Source organism: Diorhabda carinulata, chromosome 9, assembly GCF_026250575.1.
Source record: "Diorhabda carinulata isolate Delta chromosome 9, icDioCari1.1, whole genome shotgun sequence".
Taxonomy (NCBI): domain Eukaryota; kingdom Metazoa; phylum Arthropoda; class Insecta; order Coleoptera; family Chrysomelidae; genus Diorhabda; species Diorhabda carinulata.
This window is the reverse complement of record NC_079468.1, coordinates 17187340-17212428: the sequence shown is the minus strand read 5'-3', so window position 1 is coordinate 17212428 and position 25089 is coordinate 17187340. Positions and strand designations below refer to the sequence as shown.

Sequence of the window (25089 nt, the reverse complement as noted above, 5' to 3'; positions counted from 1 at the left end):
CATATCAACAGCTGCCGATTTTTTAATGTAATAAATATCTCATTTGTGTATAGGATTTGTAACGTGAATTCCTTGAACTTGATCGATTAATGATGGTGGTATATTTCCAAAAAAATTGTAATTACAACGCTAAATTAAGTCGAATCTTTTGCGTATTAAATAGTAATTGTCATCTCTCTATTTATGCAGATTATGAGTATTTATGCTTCCTGTCTGGGGAAATGTGAATTTTTAACATCACGATTGAAATCTATGCCAATTACATTTATTTTAGGCTGACTTCGTTTTAAATAAATATCTCTGTAACCAAGGACAAGACGCAAAATCTTTATTAATACTATTTAATATGTGAAAGTCCTTTTTGAAAAGGTTGAATCATAATAAAGATAATAGGGGAATACAATTTTTGATAAAATATTGAAATTATCTCGAATAACGTCGAGAATACGAGGTCTGGCTATTAAATGACGAGACTGCGCGCCTAGAGGGCGCCCTAGACGAGTGGTGTAAAAAACTAGTAGTGCGTTAAGTATCTAGATATTTTGTCTATATACATCCCAAAACACGTTTCTGTAATTATTATAGTATTTGTGTAGTAGCGGTTTGAAAGGAACGTGCCGAAAACCATGTGTGACGACAAACAGGAGCAACGTATCAATCTCAAATTTCTCGTTAAATTGAGAAAAACTCCGAATGAGTGCTATAAATTGTTGCAAGACCCTTATTGGGACAATTCCCTATCTCGTGCGTGTGTTTTTGAGTACTGAGCACTGAAGATGTCCAGCGCCCAGGTCGTCCTGTGACTGTTTCAACAGTGACCAAAATCAACCAAATTGTGCGTGCAGAATGTCGAATGAGCATCCTGATGATTGCCGAAGCTATAAACGCCGATAAAGAAACAGTTTAAAAAAAATTACACGAGGAAATACACATAACAAAAGTCTGTGAGAAGTTGGTGCCAAAAAAGCTGACTCCTGACGTAAAGTATTTGGCCAGTAAGCGTACTCCAGTTCACGAACACCCGCCGTACTCACCAGATTTGGTACCGTGTGACTTTGTTTGTTTCCGAAGATAAAATTTCCTATGAAAGGGGCCCGATTTGAGTCGATGGAAGCGGTAAAGCAAAAAACGGCAGAGCTCCTAAAGGGCGTCACCAAAGAACCTTCAGCAATGTTTCGATCAATGGAAAATACGTATGTAAAGCTGTGTGGCGAGAGGAGGGGAGTATATTGAAGGGGAGCATTCGAATGTAGAGTAATTTTTATAATAAAACCTTTTTTCGTTACCAGTATCGTATATTCAGTTTAATTAATTAATGTTTCTTAAATACGATGTGCTATGAAAAGACGGCAATTTTTATATTACTTACTGTTTTGTTTCAACTAGCATATCTCATACAATCATGTGTCAATATTTGACCCGTCTCAGCTCATAATTCTGCTACTCTACTCGATTTGGTATTTGCACTGTGTCTGTTGTGAATAACGCAACGCTTTAAAATTGATTCGATGAATGTACCAATACATGTATGAACTTTGAAGACTATTTATCATAATTATTAGGAATTTCTTTGATCCAAAAACAGCTGGAAATGTGCAAAAGTAAACTTGTACACATTTAAGCGGGCCATTCAGTATTCTTTCCGTGCAACAAATTATGACAGTTAATTTGCAAATGAGACGTGTGAGTGTCAAATTTCGAGATTTTTAAGATGGAATTTCTCTTTAAACTGTTTAAACTACCACTACTGTTTTTGACGCGCGATTCGATAACAAATTGTTCACCTCAAGTCTCTGATGATGATAATTTGGTTATCGAAAAGCGCGTCAGACAGAGTAATTGTGAGAATAGTGGTAGTGTGAACGATGTGTTCATATCGTTTTTAGATTTGCATGGATTTGAAAGGTCCGAATTTCAATGCCAAAATAATTGATACTAACCTAACCTAACCTAACCTAACCTAACCTAACCTAACCTAACCTAACCTAACCTTACCTAACCTTACCTAACCTAACCTAACCTTACCTAACCTAACCTAACCTAACCTAACCTAACCTAATCTAACCTAATCTAACCTAATCAAACCGGTATGTTCCTACCGCCTTAGGTATCGTTTGTGAATCGTTTCCGAGACGATCTTTTCGAAGCTCCATCAAGCTAACAGCCAAATATTCGGAAAAATTAAAAAAAAAATATATGAATCGAAAGGATTTTCAATGTTCGTTCTGAAAATCCAAACCCCAAATTTTCTCGTTGATTCGATAAGAAGATATTAATTATAACCGTCGTTGCAAATTCAGATTAGAAAATAATTTTTATTTCCGGCACAAAGTGTCCCCTGGAAAAATTAAAAATACCTATCAAATGCTCCGAATTCTTTCGTTTCAAAAATATTTTCCTTTTTGTCTGAAGTCTTAGAGAAACCTGAAAAAAAAATTAACTAACTTTTCCGGATTATTCATTGCGCACAGGCCTGTGAGTGAGCGCAGAACTTAATGAATCGCATAGTCTCCATGAGTTGGAGTAATGGTCGTTCGTTTTGATATGTTTGAATCAATTTGATCGGCGTCGTTAGATGCAAAGTATAGCATGTCAAAGTAATATTTGAAGTAAAAAAAAGGAACTGGTATTGCATGTTTGTGTAATAAAAAGTTAATTAAACATTGAAAGTGCATTAGGAAACATGTGACTTTTGAGAGATCCATTTATTACTGTAATTACGTTACTTAATTAGTAAATAGAAAGATCTCTTATCGTCTACACTATTTCAATCACTTAATTCAAATTGATTCAAACATTAAAACATCATCAAGTTCTGTACACAAGCACAGCCATCTCACATGCCTATGCGCAATGAATAATGCGGAATAATTTTTTTTCAGGTTTCTCCAAGACTTTAGAAAAAAAAGAAAATATTTATGAAACGAAAGAATTGGGAGCATTTAATGGGTATTTTTAGTTTTGCCAGAGGACACTTTGGGCCGGAAATAAAAAATATTTTCTAATCTGAATTTGCAACCACGGTTTTAATTAATATCTTTTTATCGAATCAACGAGATAATTTTGGATTTTCAGAACGAGCATTGAAAATCCTTTCGTTTCATAGATTTTTTTTTAATTTTTCCGAATATTTGGCTGTTAGCTTGATGGAGCTTTTTTTCTTTTAGCATCGATTAACATAATGGAGTCCGTAACTTATTTACAGTTGTATCCATGTAGAACTACCAGGTTCATTGCAATTTTGCTTCATAAATGCCTCGTTCTACTCATATTGCCTCGAAGAGATTTTGCAATACACTATTTCTTCAACTTTCCGTTTAGAAAGTGCTATATTTGATTGATTTATATGAATTTCATCTATAGAAATCTTCAATTTAGATGCTCTAGAGTTGTGACAACTTTTAGGAAAAACAATTAGTCTTTTGACAAGATTTAAAACCGTCTACGTTAACTGATACATTTATTTGTTACAGTAATTGCCGTTAAGTAAACTGTTCAAGAGATAATGTATTCCAAGATATACTGCGACATTAATTTGCATAGCATTCCTTTTAGTGTATTATGCTAATTTTTGCTAATTAGCATCACGCCATTTATTTCTGCATACATTTTTTACAGTCGCAATGGGTGCTTGTTGCACACATAAATATGACTTTATCTCTTGTAGGTAAAGCTTACTTGAGGCTTTTTGTTTTTGTTTATTTAAAAAAAATTACCTAATTTCATTAAACACTATTTTCGCCACACTTTATTTTACTCACTTTATTAGTTTGTCTGTTTAGATGGATGGCATTTTCAATCAACCTGTAGTATATTCTACTTTTGATGATTTATCAATAATAGAATTGGGATTATAATTTTTCTAGTAGTGCTAGAATAAAACCAAGTTTAATATGTATTTATAATTGAAGTTAATAATATAATAATATATCAATAATTATAAAAAATGTAAAAAATAAAATACAGTTTTCATTTACTTAATGTCTAATAGAGTTTTTAATCAAAATACTTTGTGAATCATTTAGAAAGAAAGAGAGAGAGAAACAGCTTAATGAGTTAAATACGAAGATGATATGAAAAGTTTACGACCTAACGGAAAAACAATACATTATTTCCATAAATATTATTTTTAGTTTTCAACATATTCTCCTCTCAAATCTATACACTTACACCCTCGATGTTTTATCCTTCTTAACACTACCAAATAATAGTTGCCGATTTCTCCTAAAGGAATTTGTATGTGATAATGTCTTCATCTGTTAGAAACCTCATTACTACAAGGTAAACTGGGAGCCTAATCTGGTGAATACGGTAGGTAGTTAACCAATTTTTAGCGCAATTCGTGATTTTAGCCATAGCGATCACCAAAGTGCGTGAAGGTGCGTTGTCCCGATAAAAAGCACTTTCTTTTCCTTCAAAAGGGGTCACCTTGTATCTTATTAAGCAATGATACATATCCAGCCGATGAAACCGCATGTTTGCCTTTTGCAAACGCAGCACTCATAGAATACGCATGCATAACTCTTCAGTCAGTTTATGGCTAACGGATTCTTTTGGTATTCTGATCTCGCTAACCCTAATCCATCGGTCGTCAAGTATCATTTGGTAAAATGATATTGTTGATTGTCACAATTTTGGCCATCCCGAGCGCTCGTTGTCAGTCATGCTGATACGGCCACAACTACCTACCAATTTTCAGAAAAATCTTCATAACGACTCTCTTATACGATTATAAAACAGAAACTAAGTGTCCAAATTGCTGAAATTTTCGGACATTCCTATTAGTATTAAATCAGAAATTTCCTTACTCCAAGTAAACTGGTGCATTTTCGTTGTAACATTATAACATTGTCACAGTAAAGTGATGAAATTTTCTGACAATAAAGTATAAAAATATCTAATTTGTGAAGCAGTTACCACATCAATGTGTTTTTTTCAGTAGAGCAACCCTAAACTGTTACCATTTGGTCAAAATCAAATACATCCTTACCTAATTCTGAACTGAACGTTTGAGAGCGCCTTCATTGCCATCAGATGCGCTTTTCGTGTCCAACTTGTATGAATTAAATTGACTTTGATCATAGCAAAAATGTTTAAAATATACCCATAATTTAGCTTTGTCATAATCGGTATCCATTATTCGAATCATTCTTAAAGACCAATTGTACCAAGTTTGCCGCCAAAGTTTTCATTTTTTTCGTTCATTGTAAATAGCGTGATTTATAAAAAACATTTCCAGTTAATTTTTTACCATAAAGCAGAATCAATCGACAGAAGCCTCGATGGTAAAAAGATTTTCTAGCTTAGAAAAATCGTATTTGACAAATGTTATTGTTTCAGGCTGGAGTTCTGGAAATGACATGGGTTATGAGCGACTTCACAGCTACCAATCCTCTCGAATTGAGCGTAACGAAAGGCCAACAAGTCGAAGTCGTAGAGGTATGTGCTTCGAAACCAGACTTCTGTTTGGTTAGGATGCCGACCAGAGGTACAGCAGATCACGAATCTGCTGTAATACCCGAAGGATTGGTACCTCTTGCTGTTTTGAAACAACCACCTCCGCATAGAGGCTCTCCCTCTAGAAGAATAAATCCATCATCGGAGCAGGATATTGGTAAGTAACGAATAATGTATATATGCACTTACACCTACATAAATTTACAAGAAGTTGTATCATACCAGTACGCCAATGTTTGATTGGAAATGTTTCTTTCTACTATAACAAATTTTCGATAGTGATACCACTAGTGATTGAAATTTTGCGACACACACCATAAGCTTGATGGAGCAGATTTTAGTGAAACTGTTTCGAAAACTGCAGAAGCAGTCTTTGTTCGGAACCATTTCTTGGTATTGATTGATACGTTATTTCATATCTCTTCCTCGATTGTTCTGACAGCAAGCAATGTTTGCTAATTTTTCTATAGCCATTTGGATGTTATACAAATCAATAATTTATTTTCGATTATAAGCTGTTATATTGACGTTTTTGATAACAATGCTTATGATATACAAAACAGTCAAAGCGGTCCATAATTGGAATGAAGTTAAAGAAAATCCAAGAATAAATTCTGCGAGAAAGAGAAAAAATTATAGATACTAGTAAATGTTACTTACATCCCATATTAAACAGAATCACCTCCCATAAAAGCGACTGCAGATTACATGCTGAAAGATGTGCTCTGTCCGACCACGTTAATTCGACCAACCATCAGATGGATTTCAATGCTGCAAACATTTTAACAACTGAACCGCATCACAAAAAAAGAACCTTCCTAGAAATGAGATTTATTCCTTCCTACTTTCATTAGATTTAAATCAACCCTTTAGACTGAATCCCAATAATACGACATCAATAAGCTTTACATAATATAAAATCTCTAACTCAGGTTTTATAGACCAAGTATGACTTACATCCCCATAAGGGTAAACCTCCACTGGTCAACCTATCATTTAATCGACCAATTTCTATATATTTTACATATTCTAACTATACATATATTTTTTATATTTACAAATTCATTTACTCTTATAAATGTACATGGTTAAAATGTCATACAATCAAGGACACGGAAACAACCACGGTCTCTAGACGAAGACCTTATTTGGGTCGATTTTCTAAGGTCTAAGTGAATCAGTAATGGATGGTGTTCCCATGATATTTTGGTGCATATTAACAGATAATGCTATCAGACCATTGTAATATCCCCTGGGTTGTTTTGTAGCTCAAACAAGACCCCGTGAAGGCTATTCAGTCGCACACTAATAATTGATTCAAATTAGTTATCATAAATCACACAATAGATGGTCTATTGTCAAATAATACATTTCCGGCCGGTCATTTGCTTTCCAACCCGGGATAGAGATAGATCGGTAAATATTAAACATGTATATCTTAAATTTTCAGTTTTAATAATTGACATCACATGGTATTTCGTTAAAATCATTACTTAATGATTAAATCAATTTCAATTACATATTTTAAATATTTTACGTATTTACGCACAGTCAATGTAAAATCCAACTCCTTAATCTTTTACTATGACTTACTTCGTTCCCAAAAGCTTGGATTTTTAGTTTAATAAAGATTTCTCATTTTTCGAAATTTGCTGCTGTTTTTAAACATAAAGTTTATATATATAAAGGATATCAAAAAACTGAATAATTTATTATAATAATAATAAACTAACACAAAAAATTTGAAAAAAATTGATGAAATATTTATTGGAACCGACAGAACGATCAGTAAAATTTAATGTTTGAAGATGATTTCATGCAAATATTGACAGCGACTCCGCTTTAGATAGCCCATGCTCCAGGTCCAATTCTGGCACACTCTCTCCAACGTATTGGCTGGTATTTCACGAATAAATGCTTCAATATTGGCTTCTAGTGTGTCAATGGTTGCTGGTTTATCCCTGTAGACATTAGCCTTAAGATAGCTCCACAAGAGATAGTCGAAAAGCGTTAAATCACACGATCTAGGCGGCCATTTGACGGGCCCCAAACGTGAGATGAATTGTTAACCGAAGGCGGCTCTCAATGTGGGCATTGTTTCGCGTGCCGTGAGGAAAGTGGCACCGTCTTGTTGAAACCTCATATCAAGTATGTCCAATTCTTCCATTTGGACAAAACAATCGTCAATCATCACACGGTAGCGCTCGGCATTTACAGTAACGTTCCGGCCATCGTCGCTTTTGAAGAATTATGGCCCGATAATGCCACCGGCCCACAATCCACACCAAACAGTGACTTTTTCAGGATGTATTGGTAGCTCTTGCAATGCTTCTGGCTGGTCTTTGCTTTGTCAGCGCCGATTCACCAAATGTTAGACGTTGTGGGAGATTGTGTGGCTTCAATTCATGCACCAGCTGTATCTTATAAGGTTTTACACCCACGTAGTGGAGTAACGACATTTCACGCTCATCAGTAACCATGTTCAATAGTGTCAACTGGGTTCGAAATTAAGTCACAAGTTACCGAATAGTTCCCTCATCAGGCCGACCAAACTGCCCAAAAATTGGAAGAAGAGCTCGATGTACTTTCTTAACCTAGCATGAATTTTGATAGTAAAATTCAAGAATTTGCAATTGTTGTTCGTTCGTAAGTCGATCGATGATTAAATTATAGACAAAACTGAGCAAATTTGACAATGACACAAGACACGATTCACGCGTGATCTGTCAAAGTCAATGTTGCCAAAAAGATGCCAGCAAAAAAAAAACGATAAATAGCGAGTATTTATGTAAATTAGGGATGGTTTTACTGCACATGTTATTTCTGTAAAATGGAACCCATAATTGACAAATTAAAACTTTAACTATGAGAATCGTAAACAAAGAATAAAGCCCGCATTAAGTAAATGAGATTAGTATAATAATGTATACATTCAGATGATATATTTCACCAATCCAATATATTTAAAACTCAGTAACAACAAGATTGTGTATTGTATTGTATTGTATTGTATTAGACTCGAAATAAAGTAAACTATTTGATATAAATACGTTTTCTAATCCTGCATATAATTGTGATTAACCCGTGTCTCGAAAATCTAACTAGAGGAGGCAGATATTTTGGAAATATCGATAAATCGAAACGAAAATTATCGATGTTCTCCAAGGTAACATTAATCGGTAATTTATTTTTGCCTTACGATAGGTAGCACACCGAATTTCCATTCTTTTGATTTGGTTCTGAACCGCATTTAAACCCGTGTCGAATCAATTATCCAACCATTTCTCTACACCTCTTCTATTAACTAGGATAGATAGATTTGTTTCAGGTGGTTTATAGCCCATTTCAGTTCGAAATTTTCAGTTCTGTTGTAAACCCTTCTTTCTACAACTCAATTCTTTTCAAATCTATTAGCTTAGAGGCTGAATCCTTCATGTAGTTTTTCCTAATCCTAGGACCAAGGTTCACATACTTGTTAATCTACAGCGATACATAGTATGAGCTCTGCATTTTATTTCTCTTCTCGACAAAATCTACACAAGAAATTCTCTGTCAGCCATATGAATATATCCTTTAGGATAACTACTTTCTTGAATTATTCCGAATACATTGTTTTATATCAGTTGGATGTCTGTCCCATTACAATTTTGGGTGTCTGCATCTATCTTCATTGATCTCTACCTCCATCCGATCGTCTATGTCCATAACTTTGAGATCTGCTGCTATATCGTTTTGCCACTGAAGTAGAGGTTGTTCAAGTATTTTTTTCTTAGTCGAAGCTTTTTTACATACGGATCTAGTTGCTCTGTCACCAGGGAGTTGTTGGTCATGAAACTTATCCATTTCTTTTTTTCTTTTTAACTTCATTTTTCTACTAGATTGTGATTTTGCTTTTTTCCACTTAGTCTCTGATGATTCTTCCACTGTATGTGCCTGTGCCATTCTCTCCATTTATCTTTGCCTTGTACAAACTTTTCCGTTCTACTTAAACGAAATTTTATATTTCTTACTTAAAATGATTGCGTAGTTCTTTTTTCTCTTCACGCTCCATAAAGAATAAATCTAAATGAATATCTGTTCATTATTTATATTCTAAAGATTTCAACTATCGTTCCCGTAGTGCTTTTCCAATTTTCTATTATGGAGTAGAATAAGTAAAAAAAAACATGACTTTACCGTGGATACTGCGGTTTATAGAACGTCTACAACCGGAGGCGTTTTAAAACTCTTCGGAGGCGGACATCAATGTGAATAGTTCAAACTCGAGTGCTATTTGCTTGTAGTACACTCAACTTAGCCGCGTTTATCTATTGAAATAAAATACAGATGCGGCCTTTGTTATGTGGCAAATTAACGATTAATTTATTGAATACACTTCATGGAAAATTTTGTCGAACACGGATTTAAATAAATAAAGTTAATCCCAAATATATGATATATCATGTTATTAAAAAAAAGGTCAACAATGTATATTTGGGGAAAAAAATACTATTTTCGAGTGAAAAGTATTGTATTTTTGAGGATTTGAGTGAGACGTGTCGCGAGATTGTAGATTCATTCACAACGAAACGAAGTGATGAATGTAAATAAATCACTAATGATAGGATTATTTATAACAGGAGTGGTCCAGATATACAAGCTCTACATTCTACCTAGGCAAAGATCTCATTACTATTAAGTCCTGGTCTGCCGCGAACGGTCTCTGTTTAAACACTAAAGAAACTTTAGTTTCATCCTATAGCTTACTCAACAGTGACTTAATACGATCCAGTTTTTTGGTCTACATATTGACGGTGCCTTCAATAGTCTGTACATGTAGAAAACTTGGTAAAAAAATGATCCTCTGCTTGTTTGCCTGTGTCAACACAAGAAGGTCATTAATTTGATGACGTGAGACTCCACAAATATCATGGAGTTGAGTGGGAAGAACGACAAAAGACGAATGGGGCCACCAAAATAGCTGGGTGCTTAGATGATGCTATATAAAAATGCAGATACACATAAAATGAGATCAAATTAAGGATCCATAAAGCTGTAACATAAAACAAACGTAAAAATTAGAAACTTTAGAGACGATAGGTTCATAAAGAATCACTAAGATAGTAAAAAATTTGTAATGATGTTGATGCGTTATTTCAAATCATTATAAATCATAGCTCGAAATTTTCGCGTTTCCAAATTTTACCGTCCGATACAAAAACATCGAAATTTAAGATGACAATGTCGTATTTAATCAGGCAACATTCCATCCCATGGTGAATAATTCGAAAACACAATTATTAGTTAACAAATTTTTTTGAAAACATTCTGTATAACGTACTGCTTCCGGCGGCAACGCTGTTGTACGGGATCGATAGGTGGTGCTGCCTCCTACCTCAATGCCGTCTCTCTCTTACTGCTGCTTTGTGCGTCCCTTGGTTCGCCGCTTGCCTGCCTGCCTGACGATGCTTTTCCCCCGCGACCTTGACCCGACCTATCTCGCACACATACTCATCATGTAACTCGTAGACCGGTAGACGAATCTTTTAAATGGACAACAAATCTTGTCAATCTTAAATGACAATAATAATTGTCCTATGAAAGCCGTTAGAAAAAATATACGAGGTGTTATACAGTATGCTACTTAAATAAAGAACAACTTTTCACCGAAAACGCAAATTATTAAAATAATTAATTTCTCAAACTCGATTTTTATTCCATAATATTATTCACAGTGTACCGCAGTTTCATACAAAATTCAGTTTATACCTCTATAGTCTTCCTTAACTATAAAAGAACCCAGCCATATCACACCGTCTTGGTGAATGCGGATAGTGTATGCCTATAACATTACAACTGCATCACATAAAGGTACGGATTGGGAATTAGACCTGCTTGGTTGCTTCAAACAAATAATGAGATTAAAGGGTCTCCTCTCAGTTAACAATATATTAATTTTCTAATTCAAAATATTTATAAATAAAAAACAAATAAACTGAAACTGTGCATAACAAATAATGCATACAAAATCGAAGACATTACGACTCAAGTTCTTACAGTATCAACACTGGCTTGTAAAACCTATTCTTTCAGCTATTTGTTGGTCGAGAAATGCGTCCTTCTCAAATGTTTCTTTAATTCAGGGAAGAAGTAGTAATCATTGGCCGCTGCAACCACACGTTGCCGTTTGTTGTCATTCGTCGTAATAAGCAGGACTTGGTGACATCAGGGATCATCTCGCTAAGGTCCCGAACCATCACCTTTCGATCTTTCGGCATTGCTTCTTCTACTTTCGCAATCACACAGTTAGGAATGAAAGTTCACTTGAGGAACGTTTTTTGTACATAAAAAATGAGCGTAATTCGCCCTCGGCGTGAAAATCGAACGGAAGCTCCATCTTTCACGGCTACCAAGACAAGAATGAACGTTATAGACAGCTCGCCGGCGTGGGATCTGAGAGAAAGGGAACCAAGCTATACGTCAGTCTCGCCAAATCCCGCCTAACAACGTTCTTCCTTGGGAACCTTATTTTATGGACAATTCTTGTAGAATTTGCATAACACGTTGCAGCAGATCATATTAGCTTATGATTTAGCATCATTGTATGAGGAGGCTTTAGGTCTTGTACGAGTCGCGAAAGGCTGAGAAGATAAACAGTTCAAAGAAATCTTTTATATCAAGTTTAAATTTTATCGAAAACTTCTAGGAAAGTGTTATTATGTAAAGGAACATTTTAATACTGTTTGTTCTACCTTCTTAATATATGAAACTAATATATTCCAACTTTAAGTTCTTGAATTTTGAGACAATAGTAAAAAAAAAATATATTTTTCTTAGTCTCAGGATTTTGTATCGAAATTATTAGAACTTTCTCCTCGAACTGTACATATTCGTGTTGCATCTAACAGTCATAGTGAACTGTCAAAGTGCATTCACGAAAGCTAATAGATGACACAATGATACACAATTGTATTTTATACCAACCAAATAAAAACTTTAGGTTGTTATTCATTTTCATTTAATTATTTATAACATCTTGCGATTTTTTAACTTAACGAGTGGAATTTCGTGACATCAGAACCTCTTTTCCATTATGTTTCAACACAGTATCTCATCAACAATGTCTTTCAGGCTATATTCCGATTTATCTCATACTCAACTAATCAATAGCAAACCTTTCACAATAAAATTTTCACCACGTAAACGCTCAAACAAGTTACGGTGCGTAACTAGTATCAGTAACACATCTTCACCGAAAACTGCACACACGAAAAGCTGCATTTTTTTGATATCCTCCACATGAGTAGTGATTCTTGTGCCCAGCGAATCGAATTTTGCGACGAAGATAGAAATAAACTCAACCATTAGATATTTCGGACCATCTTTGGGGCTTTGGGGCAGCCAAGCGCGACAGTAAGTATAGAAAACTGAATCCCCAATGTTATAGATTTAAGCTCCAACGCCACAAAATCTGAGATAAGATTAAACACTCATGGCTTATTAAGGAAAATGGCTTGTTCGAAGGTTGAAATTAAATAAAAAAAAGGTATGATTGGTATCTTGAGGTAGCATAATTCTTATTTGGAAAAAATTCTCTAACCGGATTTAAATTTTGCGAAGAAAATTACAATCTACTTATTTCAAACATTTTTTGTTGTTTGTATGGAGTTCAGTTAAAAGAATGTACTTATATCCATTTTATTCTAAGCGCCTAAATTATTTAGAAGAGTCAAATCAGACTTATTGCAAGAACCATACTCTCCACATACTATTTTTATTTATTTTCGTCAATATTATTTGATGTTTCGACATTTGTTATGTTTTTTCCACCTTCTTTTACCTAAGATATAATGTGGAAATCTATGTTATATACCAAGGCACTTAGCATTTTATTTTTAACTATATAATTTTAAAATCACTAAAAATCGAACCGTTTTACTAAGTATTCACAGGACAAACGACATAGGGACCTCAGGCATTTGACATTTGCCTTTTTTTCTAACATCTTGAGTCGATTTTGTAACTTTGGTGAATTAAATGCACTAATACAGAAACTATGAAGTAAAATCTACTATAATAAAAATCAGAAGAATACAATCCATATCACGATTATTTCGTTTTTCTAAAAAATTTATAGACAAAGTTTCTGTGCAATATAACGTATAAAAAATCATTGTACTAAATTAACTGTACTCTTGCTGAATCTTTCTCTATTACAAAAAGTGATTTGAATCTTTTCTCTCCTATGTTAGATGCAATCCCCTTTTTAGCTTTGAGAACGAGTTTGATGCTGTTGTACACAACGGTAGACGATTTCTAAAAGTGTTTATGTAATTTCGGAGTCGATAATTTCTTAACTTCATCATGCGAAGACACAATTGAGCTCGCAGATGCATACACTCGTTTTTCAAAGTCTTTTCCAATATCACTGGATCAATAGTTATAAGGTTACTGGTTCCTTCTATATTCCATAAGAGACCTAACTCTAGCTTTATTATTAATAAAAATAAAATTCATTATAATAATATTTTGTTCAAAGCTATTTAAAAATGAAACCCAAATTTTTGCCCTAATGTGAAAATTAGGCCACCCTAAGTCGGAGTCTTGTAGAGCTACACAGAAATAAGGCACTGCGGATCAATCTACACCATATCTATATTTTTAGACATCCTTCTGTCGATTGTTCATAAAAAAATATAATTTAATTACATAGTTTCAATAACAGGCCTATTGTAGAACATGCGACTGGGTATGGTTGTATTCTCTCGGTAGAGCTGTCATTTTCAGAACCGGTTATTGGTCGTAAGGATTTGCGGAACTTTGTTGCGCCGCTAACGCCACTGCGCCTATTTGGCGCACCGCGTGCCACTCACAGTGTTCATCTTTTGTGTACATTTGAGGGCTTGAAAATCACAATTTGATTATATGAATTACTAGGAAATATTTCATATACAACACAATTTCTAATAATAGCAGTATATTTTTGTTTATAGCACGAGAAGTGCTTTTCTGAAGAAATAAATACAAAAATAACAATAGAAATAATTAGTTCAATATATCTTTTTTTCGAAATTTGATTTGTTTTAAAAAAAAATGATACTTAGAAACATTATGCCTCCACTTAATGTATTGAACCACTAAATATTGGTATAAAAAATGACGTCCAATTCAAATAGATTTGCCATTCATTTATATCGTATGAAAGGTTATAAAATCTTCTGTCAACTATACAGGATGTATCCAAATTCATACAACATTCATGTGAGAATTTCCCGCAAGAAAATATGAAGGGTCTTTCCTACAACATAATGTTTTTAGTCCACCTCGTTCGGAGATATAACCACTCCAAGGGCATAGGTAGAATTGAGTTTTATTTTTTTTTTCGTAAAATTTAAGTAAATATAGAAACTAGATATTTCGAAAATTTCCTGAAATCGCTACAGAAAAACTACCGGTATTTTTTCAAAATACCTGGTACATAATTAGGAAAAAATTGTCTTATTTATGGTCAAATCCTTTTTTCTAGATTTAGCTTCATGACGTAAAAACGTGCCTATGTCTTCAAAAACATATCTTAATGGCTTTACAAAAACTATGATCCGGTATCAGGTAGATCAGCTGTATGAGGGTACTAACCCAGAAACCAGAAGATATTTCAATCAGAGTTTTACGAAAATCGCATTATGTTTTAGGTGAAAATTTCAATTCGGTTTCAAAAATTTCTATACCACTAAGTATTTTTATGTCTAAAAGTTCAAAAAAGTCTGAAATTTTTATTATTTTATCATACAGCGTTCACAGGAACTAATAAAAAATAACCATGTACGCGGGATTAATAACTTTTGTTTCCAAAAAAAAAAAAAAAAATATATGCTGATCGCATTGACCTACGGTATATATAACGATATATAAAATAAAGCAAAAAAATGTAAAAGGATGCTAGTAAACCAAAAAAGGAAAAATGACAAAGGTCCAATTGAAAAAGAAATCACAATTGAAGACATGGTAGTCATTTCCACAGAAAATGGAAAAATGGAGATTGAGAAACCTGGTTAATGAACCAAAAGAAAACAGAGTGAAATAAGAACTTAATAGGGAAAACTACGATAAACGATAAGAAATGGGGTAATTATAGAAAAGCTTAAACAGGACCCATTAAAACATACAATAGTTAAAAGATGTTTAACGTACGGATACGTAAAAAAAAGAACACCACAAAGCATAATAAAGTAAAAAGACATAAGAAGAGAAAAAGAGGAAGACAAAGAAAAATTCAGTAAAAATCAGTAGGTAATGAGGGAAGTAGAAAGGGAAACAATGAATGAAGTATCAAAACTGAAACCCCAATATTCTGACGCATGTAAGGGCTCTAAAGAAAAATAAGTAGAATCGCTTTTGAGCTTATTTGGTATCGTTTTTCAACTTAAAACATAACTTAACCATATGCAAACACTAAAAGCGGTTATAGTAGCAGAATGTTAGAGCGGAAATGTTTAAAAATTGCCACTACATCTCTCAAAACATTACTATATAGGACATACTAGTTAAAAGCATAAAAAATTGCTGCTGTAAAAATTCATTTATCATATTTGTTGAGCACATTTCGTATAATTTTCGAAAAATATACAACTTATAACTGTAACTTCAAAATATATTCAGAATTTAGGACGTAATAATTTCGGATTTTTCCTCTTGGCACGGTATCTAATAAACGCGTTGGAATTAAAATTGAGTACGTTGCCCCACATCATGTAATTTAAAATATTCTTCGTCTTGTAGGACAAAACTTTGATATGATTATCAATTAAATACAAGAAAAGATTTTCTTCTTCTTCTAATATGATAACTGTAAATACCTCTAAGTAATTCTAATCAATGTTTATTTGTTTTATATCCACACATTTTTATTTACTCCGATCTAATGTCAAAATAATTAGTTCGCACAACAGATTCCAGGCGTATATGAATTATAATTTATTCAACTAAGTATAGAGAATTCAATTTAACATAGTTAATTGTTAATAATGGAAAATTTTCATTTAACGATTTACGAAATTCTTTTGTTTCACTTTCTATACACTAAATTGCTCAAAACTTCTCAAGAAAGAGAAATTAGAACTGGCTGTGCTTGAGGGATTACCAAAAGAGATTACACTTATCAAATAAGATCATTTCAAGAACAAGAAACAATGAGGAATATTGAATATCAAACTTAATGTCGCACTCCACATAGATCTTACAGAGGAACAAAAAAGAAGATTTCTATGGGCACTCCAAACGCGTTGAAATCAAGATCAAAGTCAGTTGGATTCGATCACCTGGGCTAAAGATTGAGGTCTTGTTGATGAAGCACAAAGATTGTAACAATATAAAACTTGCATTCTTTGCATCTATGAGGACTATAATATATATCATTAAGGGTACTGTCAATGATGCACACAATAAAAGTATTTTGAAGGAGTAATTATCGTTTTTCATTGATGAACTTCAACTGGCAGATGATGGGATTATAAACTTATATATACATAATGGATTGCCTTACAGGGAAATTCGGAACATCATCAGCAGCAAATAAATATTCCTGTTCTTAAGTGGCATTTAAGCTATTCTCTTCTATCCTCTATCCAAATTTTTTGGCATCAGATGAAAAAAATTACTCAATTTAAAAGTTAAATTTCAAGATATTTGTACTAACTTTCAACCATATTATTCGTCATTGATAGAAATTACTAGAATACCATTTTAAACTATGAAAAATTCAGTGATCACCAAATATTTTCTCCAATTAATTCACGCTGAGCATTATGTATACTTTTACCTTTTGTTAATTTTATAGTATTGTATTGTAGTACTTTTTAGTACCAACATAAGTCCGTAATACTCGTTTCCATGACCATTATTGACATTTCCTAAGTTGTTAGTTTTTCACAGATTTCAAATGCACAATGAGTAACTTCCTAGCTTTCTGTCATTTTATTTATTGTACGTACAAGTATACTAGGCATATTTTTCTTTCCAATAAAACAATTTTTTCTCCAAGCTTATGAGATATAACAACTCCAAATCGTCTCCAGAGGAAAGTCTTTATAAGTGGGCTGCTCTGAGAGTAATGTCTTTGTTTACCCATACTTAATGAACAGTATGGCCTGCGTTAATTCAGGACTTATCTAACTAATAAATTTTATGTTTGCAATTTCTTTTTTCTGTTTCCTATTTTTGAATCTGAAAAGAATACAATACAAGCATATTTCTGTTTTTAGATAAGAATTATTTTTCCTAAAATTTAATTCCTTTAACAAGTACCAAGACGCGTCCTTTTAGTATTCAGTAAATCTCTATCGTACTAATTTTCAATAGGATATTATATAATATTGGTACCTATTTTATTTTAATAGTGATATTAACATGTTCTGTACCTTAAAAGAATTATCTTGAGTTGATTTAAATTGCATATCTTCATTATAGACAGCGCAGAATATAACAATAAGAAGCATATTTATAAGTTTATAACCAAAGTTTCATATTAAAATATTCGAGTTGTGGCTACTAAATAACGTGATAACAGGTGATTGATATTTTGTATATTTATTTATTATCACCTTCAATATATACCTCTCCTTTATCCCTATATCATTCTATGCGAATCTTGAATTGTTCCAAACAGTACAGGAAGTTTTATTCTGTCAAAGCACGCCGCTTATTCTTTCACAGTTTCATCATACTCAAATCTTGTTTCTTTGAATGCAAATTTGACCTTAAGAAAGCGGTAGACGTCGTACGGTACTTGATTCGGCGAATATGGTGGGTTGTCTAACACTGGCATACACCTAATACAAACGAAGTAAACGGCTACACTGATTTGTCTACAGAAACGATAGACATCGCATTAGGCTTCAGGTTAAAGAGCTGACAGGGGTAACCTTTGGCGCATGCTTACTTTTTGTGAAGCGGCGCTAGTCTCTTAACTTGATAGCACACACTTCGATTAATATTCCTGACTGTTGCTTTGACAACCCTAAATTACCAAATCACCTAATTATTTATGCACAATCAAATGTGGCTAGACGGAACTAGAACCAGGCGTGAATGTGGAGTCGGTACACTGTTCTTTGTAACTTCCTGAAGAAGGGTTAGATTATCAACATTATTTCCCAAAACAATATCTTACCAATCCAAAGACGTCATCGGTACGGGAAAGTCTGCATTGCTGTTATTACGGCAAATTGCAAATTTGGATATTGGATTTACGCTTTTTTGGAATAACTTCAGTCTTTGTTATATCAAAAAGGTAAGTTCTTGTCATATCATTGGAGGAATTGAGTAAAGCATACTTTTCACATGGTACAGCTGACATAGCACATATAGGGAGGGATCCCAATGCTCTTGATACATATTAGGAAAAAAGGATGGTTTAGAAGGTGTTGGCATTATTAAAAAAGAGTCCATATTATTTAAATTACAAAAATACAAAAACGTGAGTGCTGTCCTTAACAATTTGGCCACTTACTGTATAGTACGTATAGATATGTGACTACGGATATGCTTCTGTTAGCTGAGTGAGTTTTTGATTACCCAATAGACTACCATATATTTATTTGCCAAAAGGGTCTTAGGTTGATAAAGGAAACTTTAACTTTACCTACTAATTATTTCATAATAGCGATATTATTGCAACAAATTGCTATCAACAATTGTCAATTACTTGTTATTTTATTTTATCAGCTTTTTTACATATCTCTTATTTAAAATGATCAAATACAGTGAGGGTTTTGTGCCATTGATTAGATAACATCAGGTAATTCGGTATTTCAAACAGTCTATTTAATATTGTTACTACCGCGATTAATTCGTGATGTTTCTTTGGATATTTACTGAACGATTATTATGTTTTCGAGAGTGAAAAAAGTCGGTGAGTTTGTGTTTTACTCAAATTTGTAAAAAAAACTCATATAATAATACTAAATTGAATTAATGCTGAACAATAATTTAATGGTTGATTGAATAAATGGTACTTTTGTTTTGATTAAGGTAGAAATTCCAATCAATATTTTGTGTAAATTGTTGACTTTTGAATTGTGAAGAAACTAAAGATCAAAACAAATGTTTAGAAATTGTTGCTAAGCGTGAATATTATGAACTAGATATATACCGAAGGGGCAAAATGCCATTTATTCAAAAACAATGTATAATAATTTGAAAATTGAGAGGAAAAAAATTTTTAGAACCACACTTCACTTATTAAAAAAAATTGATAACAGTTGGTTTAGATAATAGACGCTATCAAGGCACTAAAATCATACTTTTGGTCATGAGGCTAACCAGACGACACCAGAATGACAAGAAGAGACTTCAGTGATACGTTCCATATTATATTTTCTCGAAAATCGTCTCCACTATCGTTCAAGACTGCGACAACCAGTGATATCATCGAAAGTTAAAGAGATAGAAGGGGCTATCACAATATCAAAAAAATACGTTTACCGTATAATTATGCATATTGGATGCCGCGTTCGCTCTCTTTGGACCAACAGCGTATTCAAATAAATATTTTAGATACCATATTGACGCGGTGTATGTATAATGACTAGGACGTGAAGGTTAAAAAGGTTAGAACATTGCTGGACTGAGTGTATAGGCTTAAAGAAAACTATATTGAAAAATAAAAATGATAGTGGAGTTGTTTTTTTGTTACGTCGGAAACTCTTCGGACAACCCTCGTTTATTGATTTTGTCTGAAAGTATGGATACGATACATATCAATATATTTCTTCCATGTACCCATCTCTAATTCATGCTACACGTAGACCCAAAAAATCAAAAATTTCTCCTCAATAATGTAATTTTAATATTCTGCACATTGTAACTTATTTTTACTATCATCCCTCGTATTTATGAATAGAATATCAAGGATATCTATTCATTAATATAATTACATGATTTCTTTGTATGGCAATGATCGATTTGTGTATTAATATAATTTGAAATACTTACTCTATTTGGAAGTATATTCATTCTAGTTTGACAACCCTATTTATTATGAATAAGTACAACACCTTATTTTGAAATTCTGTTGATTGTATCGAACACTCCTTGTAGATTATTTCAATTTACTCCATGGTCACAGTTTTACTCATGAACAAATTGGAGAAATAAAATAAATAATCCTATTTGAAATTATAAAACTATTTAAACACTACAAAAATGGTCTTGTAATGATAGAATAATAATTGAGGATTTCTTGTTTAGTAGTATTTGAAGTCTTAACAGCATTTACTTTTATTCTTGTTCTTAATTTTTTTTTATATTAAGATTAAAATTAAGGATATCCCACATACAAAACGTTTGGTCATATAACCATATTAGAAGCCATTAAATTACCATGAGTCATATGATGAAAACCTAATAATCATCATCTTACTAACTAACCCTCGTAGCTACGATGGTTGCTTTTTAAGTTTTCACAGTCGAACAATAAGTGGCGTTAATGAGTTGTAGCATCACTGTATATGTAAATATTGACGTTTGTCATCGCGAAGCCAGTTGCAATTTAGAAACTGAATAAATTCTTGATAGTGATCGTTTCTAAAAGAAGCAAGTTTGTACAAAAATGGAAATTCTTCGTAAAGGCTTACATTTGATAATTTTTAAAAAAGGCCTTAATGAACAACAGTGCATAGAATCTCTTCGTGCAACTTTTTGTAATGAAACACAATCAAAGAAGACAATCGGTTCGCAGAATGTCGTCATGTCATGCATCTGTCAGTGATGGATGTCGAGAAGGTATGTCAATGTCGATTGTCAGTCCGAGAAACTTCGAAGCTGTGCGAAACGTGACTGAAGAAGATCGATATGTGACTTAAGGGCAGATAAAAGCGTCTCTTAGGATATCGCAAACTGCAATACAATCGATTTTGTGTTTAAATGCGAGAGAGATATGTCCCAGATGGATTCAGCATGCCAGCTCCTATAAGGCACGTCAAAATGATTGTTTGGCACAAAAATTGTCCGTATTTAATCAATTTATCGCCTAATAATTTTTTCTTGTTAACCATTGTCTAACAAAAGATGCGAAGATAGCAATTTTCATCACCTCAATAAGCTGTTGTAGATTTTCTAAAGCATGTTTCAGAATGGAGAAAATTTTCCAGAATTTGTTGAGCGTATGTAAAAATCTAGAAACGAAAAATGTCCTCGCTTTGGATGTTATGTTTCTCAACGTTTCTCATTTTGTTCTCTGTACTGTCACAAAAGACAGTTGTCATAGTCAATTCAATAAATAAATTACTATGTCTTGTCTTATGTAGGTTTATTTTACAAAAAATTCGAAGGTAAACAGTGCGATATGGTCACTGCTATCAAAATAAACAGTTACGTTTATTAAATAATCTTTCGATTTAGAGTAAAATGTAGTAAATACGCAGAATAATGGGTACTACATTATAACTCAATATAAATATTTTGTAACAACTTAAAAGGCAACCCTCGTATAAAAACTAAGAAACTCGAAATAATTTTCATCGCACAATATATGAGGTGGTTGACACAAAAAATACTTTTCAATGAAGACCTTATTTAACTTACTCTTCTCCTTTCAACTCTACCTACTTAGTACAGCGAGCTTCCAATTTTATCAAATTTTTTAAAACATTTCAATATAAAAAATTCCGCAAAATACGCATTTATCTCTGTCGTCAACTCTTCATTGGTCTGAAATCGCTTTCTACAATGTAATTTTTTACGTGTGAGAACAGAAAATAATGTAAGGAGGAGTCAGATCGGGTGAATGTAGTGGGAGCTAATTTTTTCTGCAACATTAGTGGACTAATGGGCAGGCGCATTTTCGTGATAAAACGAAACTAGTTTCCTCAACAAATGGACTGTTTTTATTTTAAGAAAAAATCATCAAGCTGACAAAACTGATTCATCAGCGTAAATTACAACAGATGAAAGAAATACCAAAATACTTAACCTAGAAAGAGGAGTCAGACAAGGAAACGTTGACAGTATTATTAATCCTGGCTCTAGAAGCTGGGATAGGAAAATCGGGAACAATCGAACAACCTAACCCAACCTAACCTAATCTAACCTAACCTAATCTAATCTAAGCCAGAAGCAATCGTACAAACACTAATAATAGGATATGCGGATAATCTAGAGTTGTTTGAAAGAGACAAGGAAAGTTTTGAAAAAGGCCTAGCCAAGATAAATAACCGCAAACCAGGGGATTACATAATAACCAAGTAAAACAAAAAATATGTAAAGCTCAAGACGGCATATAAAAAATGAGATTGAAATAAAAATAGGTCAATATACTTTTCAAATAACAAATACATCCAAATAACTTGGAGTAATGGTTGACGGGAAAAATAATGCAGAGATAAATGAGATAATTGCAGCAGATTATAAACTATGTTATATTAACAGAAATATCAGACAGTGACAAAAGTCAGGAATCTTACTAAAAATACTAGAAGATAAATTTATAAAATTTCGAAGGAAAACCACTGAGAAATAAATACTGAGAAGAATTATACACTACGAAATAGAGAAGTTTTGAAGTACGAGGGTCGTTTTTTTTAACCTCCGATCGCTCCGTGCAGACGCTACGCGGGCAGAAGAAAGCTGGCATGCGCTGTAGGCGACTGCGAAGCTCTCGCACTACACACTCTGCCATTGCTGATACTCAGGTGTCAGTCGGCGTTATGCTACAGCCAGCCACGTTAATAAACGTTAGTTAGGTTAATAAAATAAACGTTAATTGCGAAGTGTGATTCGTTTTCTACAGGCTGAAGGACATAGTGCTGCAGAAATATATCGGAGAATGAATTGTGTGTATGGGAAAAACTTCAAGAGTGATGGTGTTGTGCGTGAATGGTGTCGAAAATTTAAAGATGGCCGTAATGGTGTGAATGATGATGAAGGGGGCCAAGGACGCAAATCTGTCGTATCAGATGACCTGGTTCAACAAGTTGACAGAATGGTTAAAGAAAACCGCAGATTTACCATTACTACTTTGTCTACGCAATTTCCAGAAGATTCAAGGGTTGTTTTGTACTCTATTGTTACTGAACGGTTAGGCTACATTTGCGGCAACTTTCTTTGAAGAGGGTATTGAAACGATTGTCGAGAGATATGAACAAATGTCTCAATCTCTTCAGTGATTATGTCGAAAAGTAACCCGGTGTTTATTGTTTTATATGAACATGTCTTTCATTTATAGCCTATAGGAGGCTGAAAAAAATGGCCCTCGTAGTTTAAAGTACAAATATTAAGATTGTTCGGGCATATACAAAGCAAATAAGGTTACTCTCTAGTAAAAGAATCATAAAGTAGACACCAATAGAAAATAATCATATACAAATATTGGAATAAATAAAAGTACAGACATAAATAGAATTGAATCAAATGACCATACTTTGCCTTGATCAAAATTATTACATTATTTTCTCCTCTTTGCTTCGTTGTTTCTTTGTGCTTGAACACCTCGCGAAAACAAGTTGATGTATGTTTCATTTCTAATGTTTTATTTTGATTAAAGAATGTCACTTTAGCCACAATAATTAATAAAAATAAGCACTGTAAAAGAAAATTAATATTATTTGCACAAATACATACTTTTTATGATTTTTATTGAATCCTTCACATTCGACACTCAATATGTATCATATGTTTCGGGTGAATTCTACTTTGAGACTTTGAGAATTTAATTTATTTATCTAATGTATTAAAAGAAAATGATGTTTAAATATTTATTTTTATATGATGTTATTTTTCAGGAATCTGTTATTACATAAATTTTATTAAAATTAATCAGGTAATTATGTCAGCAATGTGGGATACTATTTTTTTAACAGAACAAGGGCTTAATTTTCTCCAATGGCGGCTTTCCACGTTAAAAAAATCTTCGATTATGTGAAAATTTTCTGAATTTATTTTTGGTGAAGTTTGTTTAGATACAAAAAATTGAGAATTTTACTATATAAACAACTCAATAAAGTATAACGAAATATATTCATGAATGTTCATGGATTTTTTGTTTAAGAAAAGAGAAACTAACGTACAACGATTCACAACAATGTCGCCATTGTACTTATATAGTATACTCAGTAATAACTCACACACCCAGTAAATATTTCACGTACATGTTTATCATCAAAGGCTTCACACAAGATTAGAATTTCAGTGCTATCAGTTAGACATTCCTCTTTTTATTCTACTATTTAAGTATTAGACGAACCGAGCGTTTCTGATATCAGATAACAGAATTTATTCGAGTAAAGTGGTTTTAAACGTTGCTTTACAAGAATTCAACAGTGTTTATCGCTTGTAGAGTGCGAAAAATGCAAATTATCGACAGGAGAGAAGTCGAATTTTTAATCTTCGGTAAGCTAGGCGTTCCGAGAAATTGCTGGTAAAATTAACAGGAGTGTAAAAACTGTTGTTAGATGTTATCAAGTATGAACACGAATAGCCAGAAGCATAGATCGAATGAGTAGGATAAAGGAGAAAAAATCGTCACCCAAGGGTATTAGTTTTAAGACATCGTTTCACTTTGTCAATGATAATAGCAACTTAATGGTTTGCAGAAGTATAATGATTTTGTTTTTTTTTTTTCATACCGATGTCTGTTAGTGGTCCCGTTAACTAGAAATA

At 33.1% G+C, this 25089-nt stretch overlaps 1 protein-coding gene across 8 annotated transcripts in view; it reads left to right on the top strand.

The window, feature by feature from the left end:
- The window catches only part of LOC130898193 (kalirin), a 372700-nt gene that overhangs the window by 180233 nt on the left and 167378 nt on the right, over positions 1–25089 (top strand). For all 8 annotated transcript variants that reach the window (XR_009059842.1, XR_009059843.1, XR_009059844.1 and 5 more), the window contains one exon: positions 5341–5614. Coding sequence is in view for 4 of the 8 variants with exons in the window: in XM_057807288.1 (XP_057663271.1) it covers positions 5341–5614 (274 nt within the window). In the remaining 4 variants the exon portion in view is untranslated. The remainder of the gene's footprint in view (positions 1–5340; positions 5615–25089) is intronic.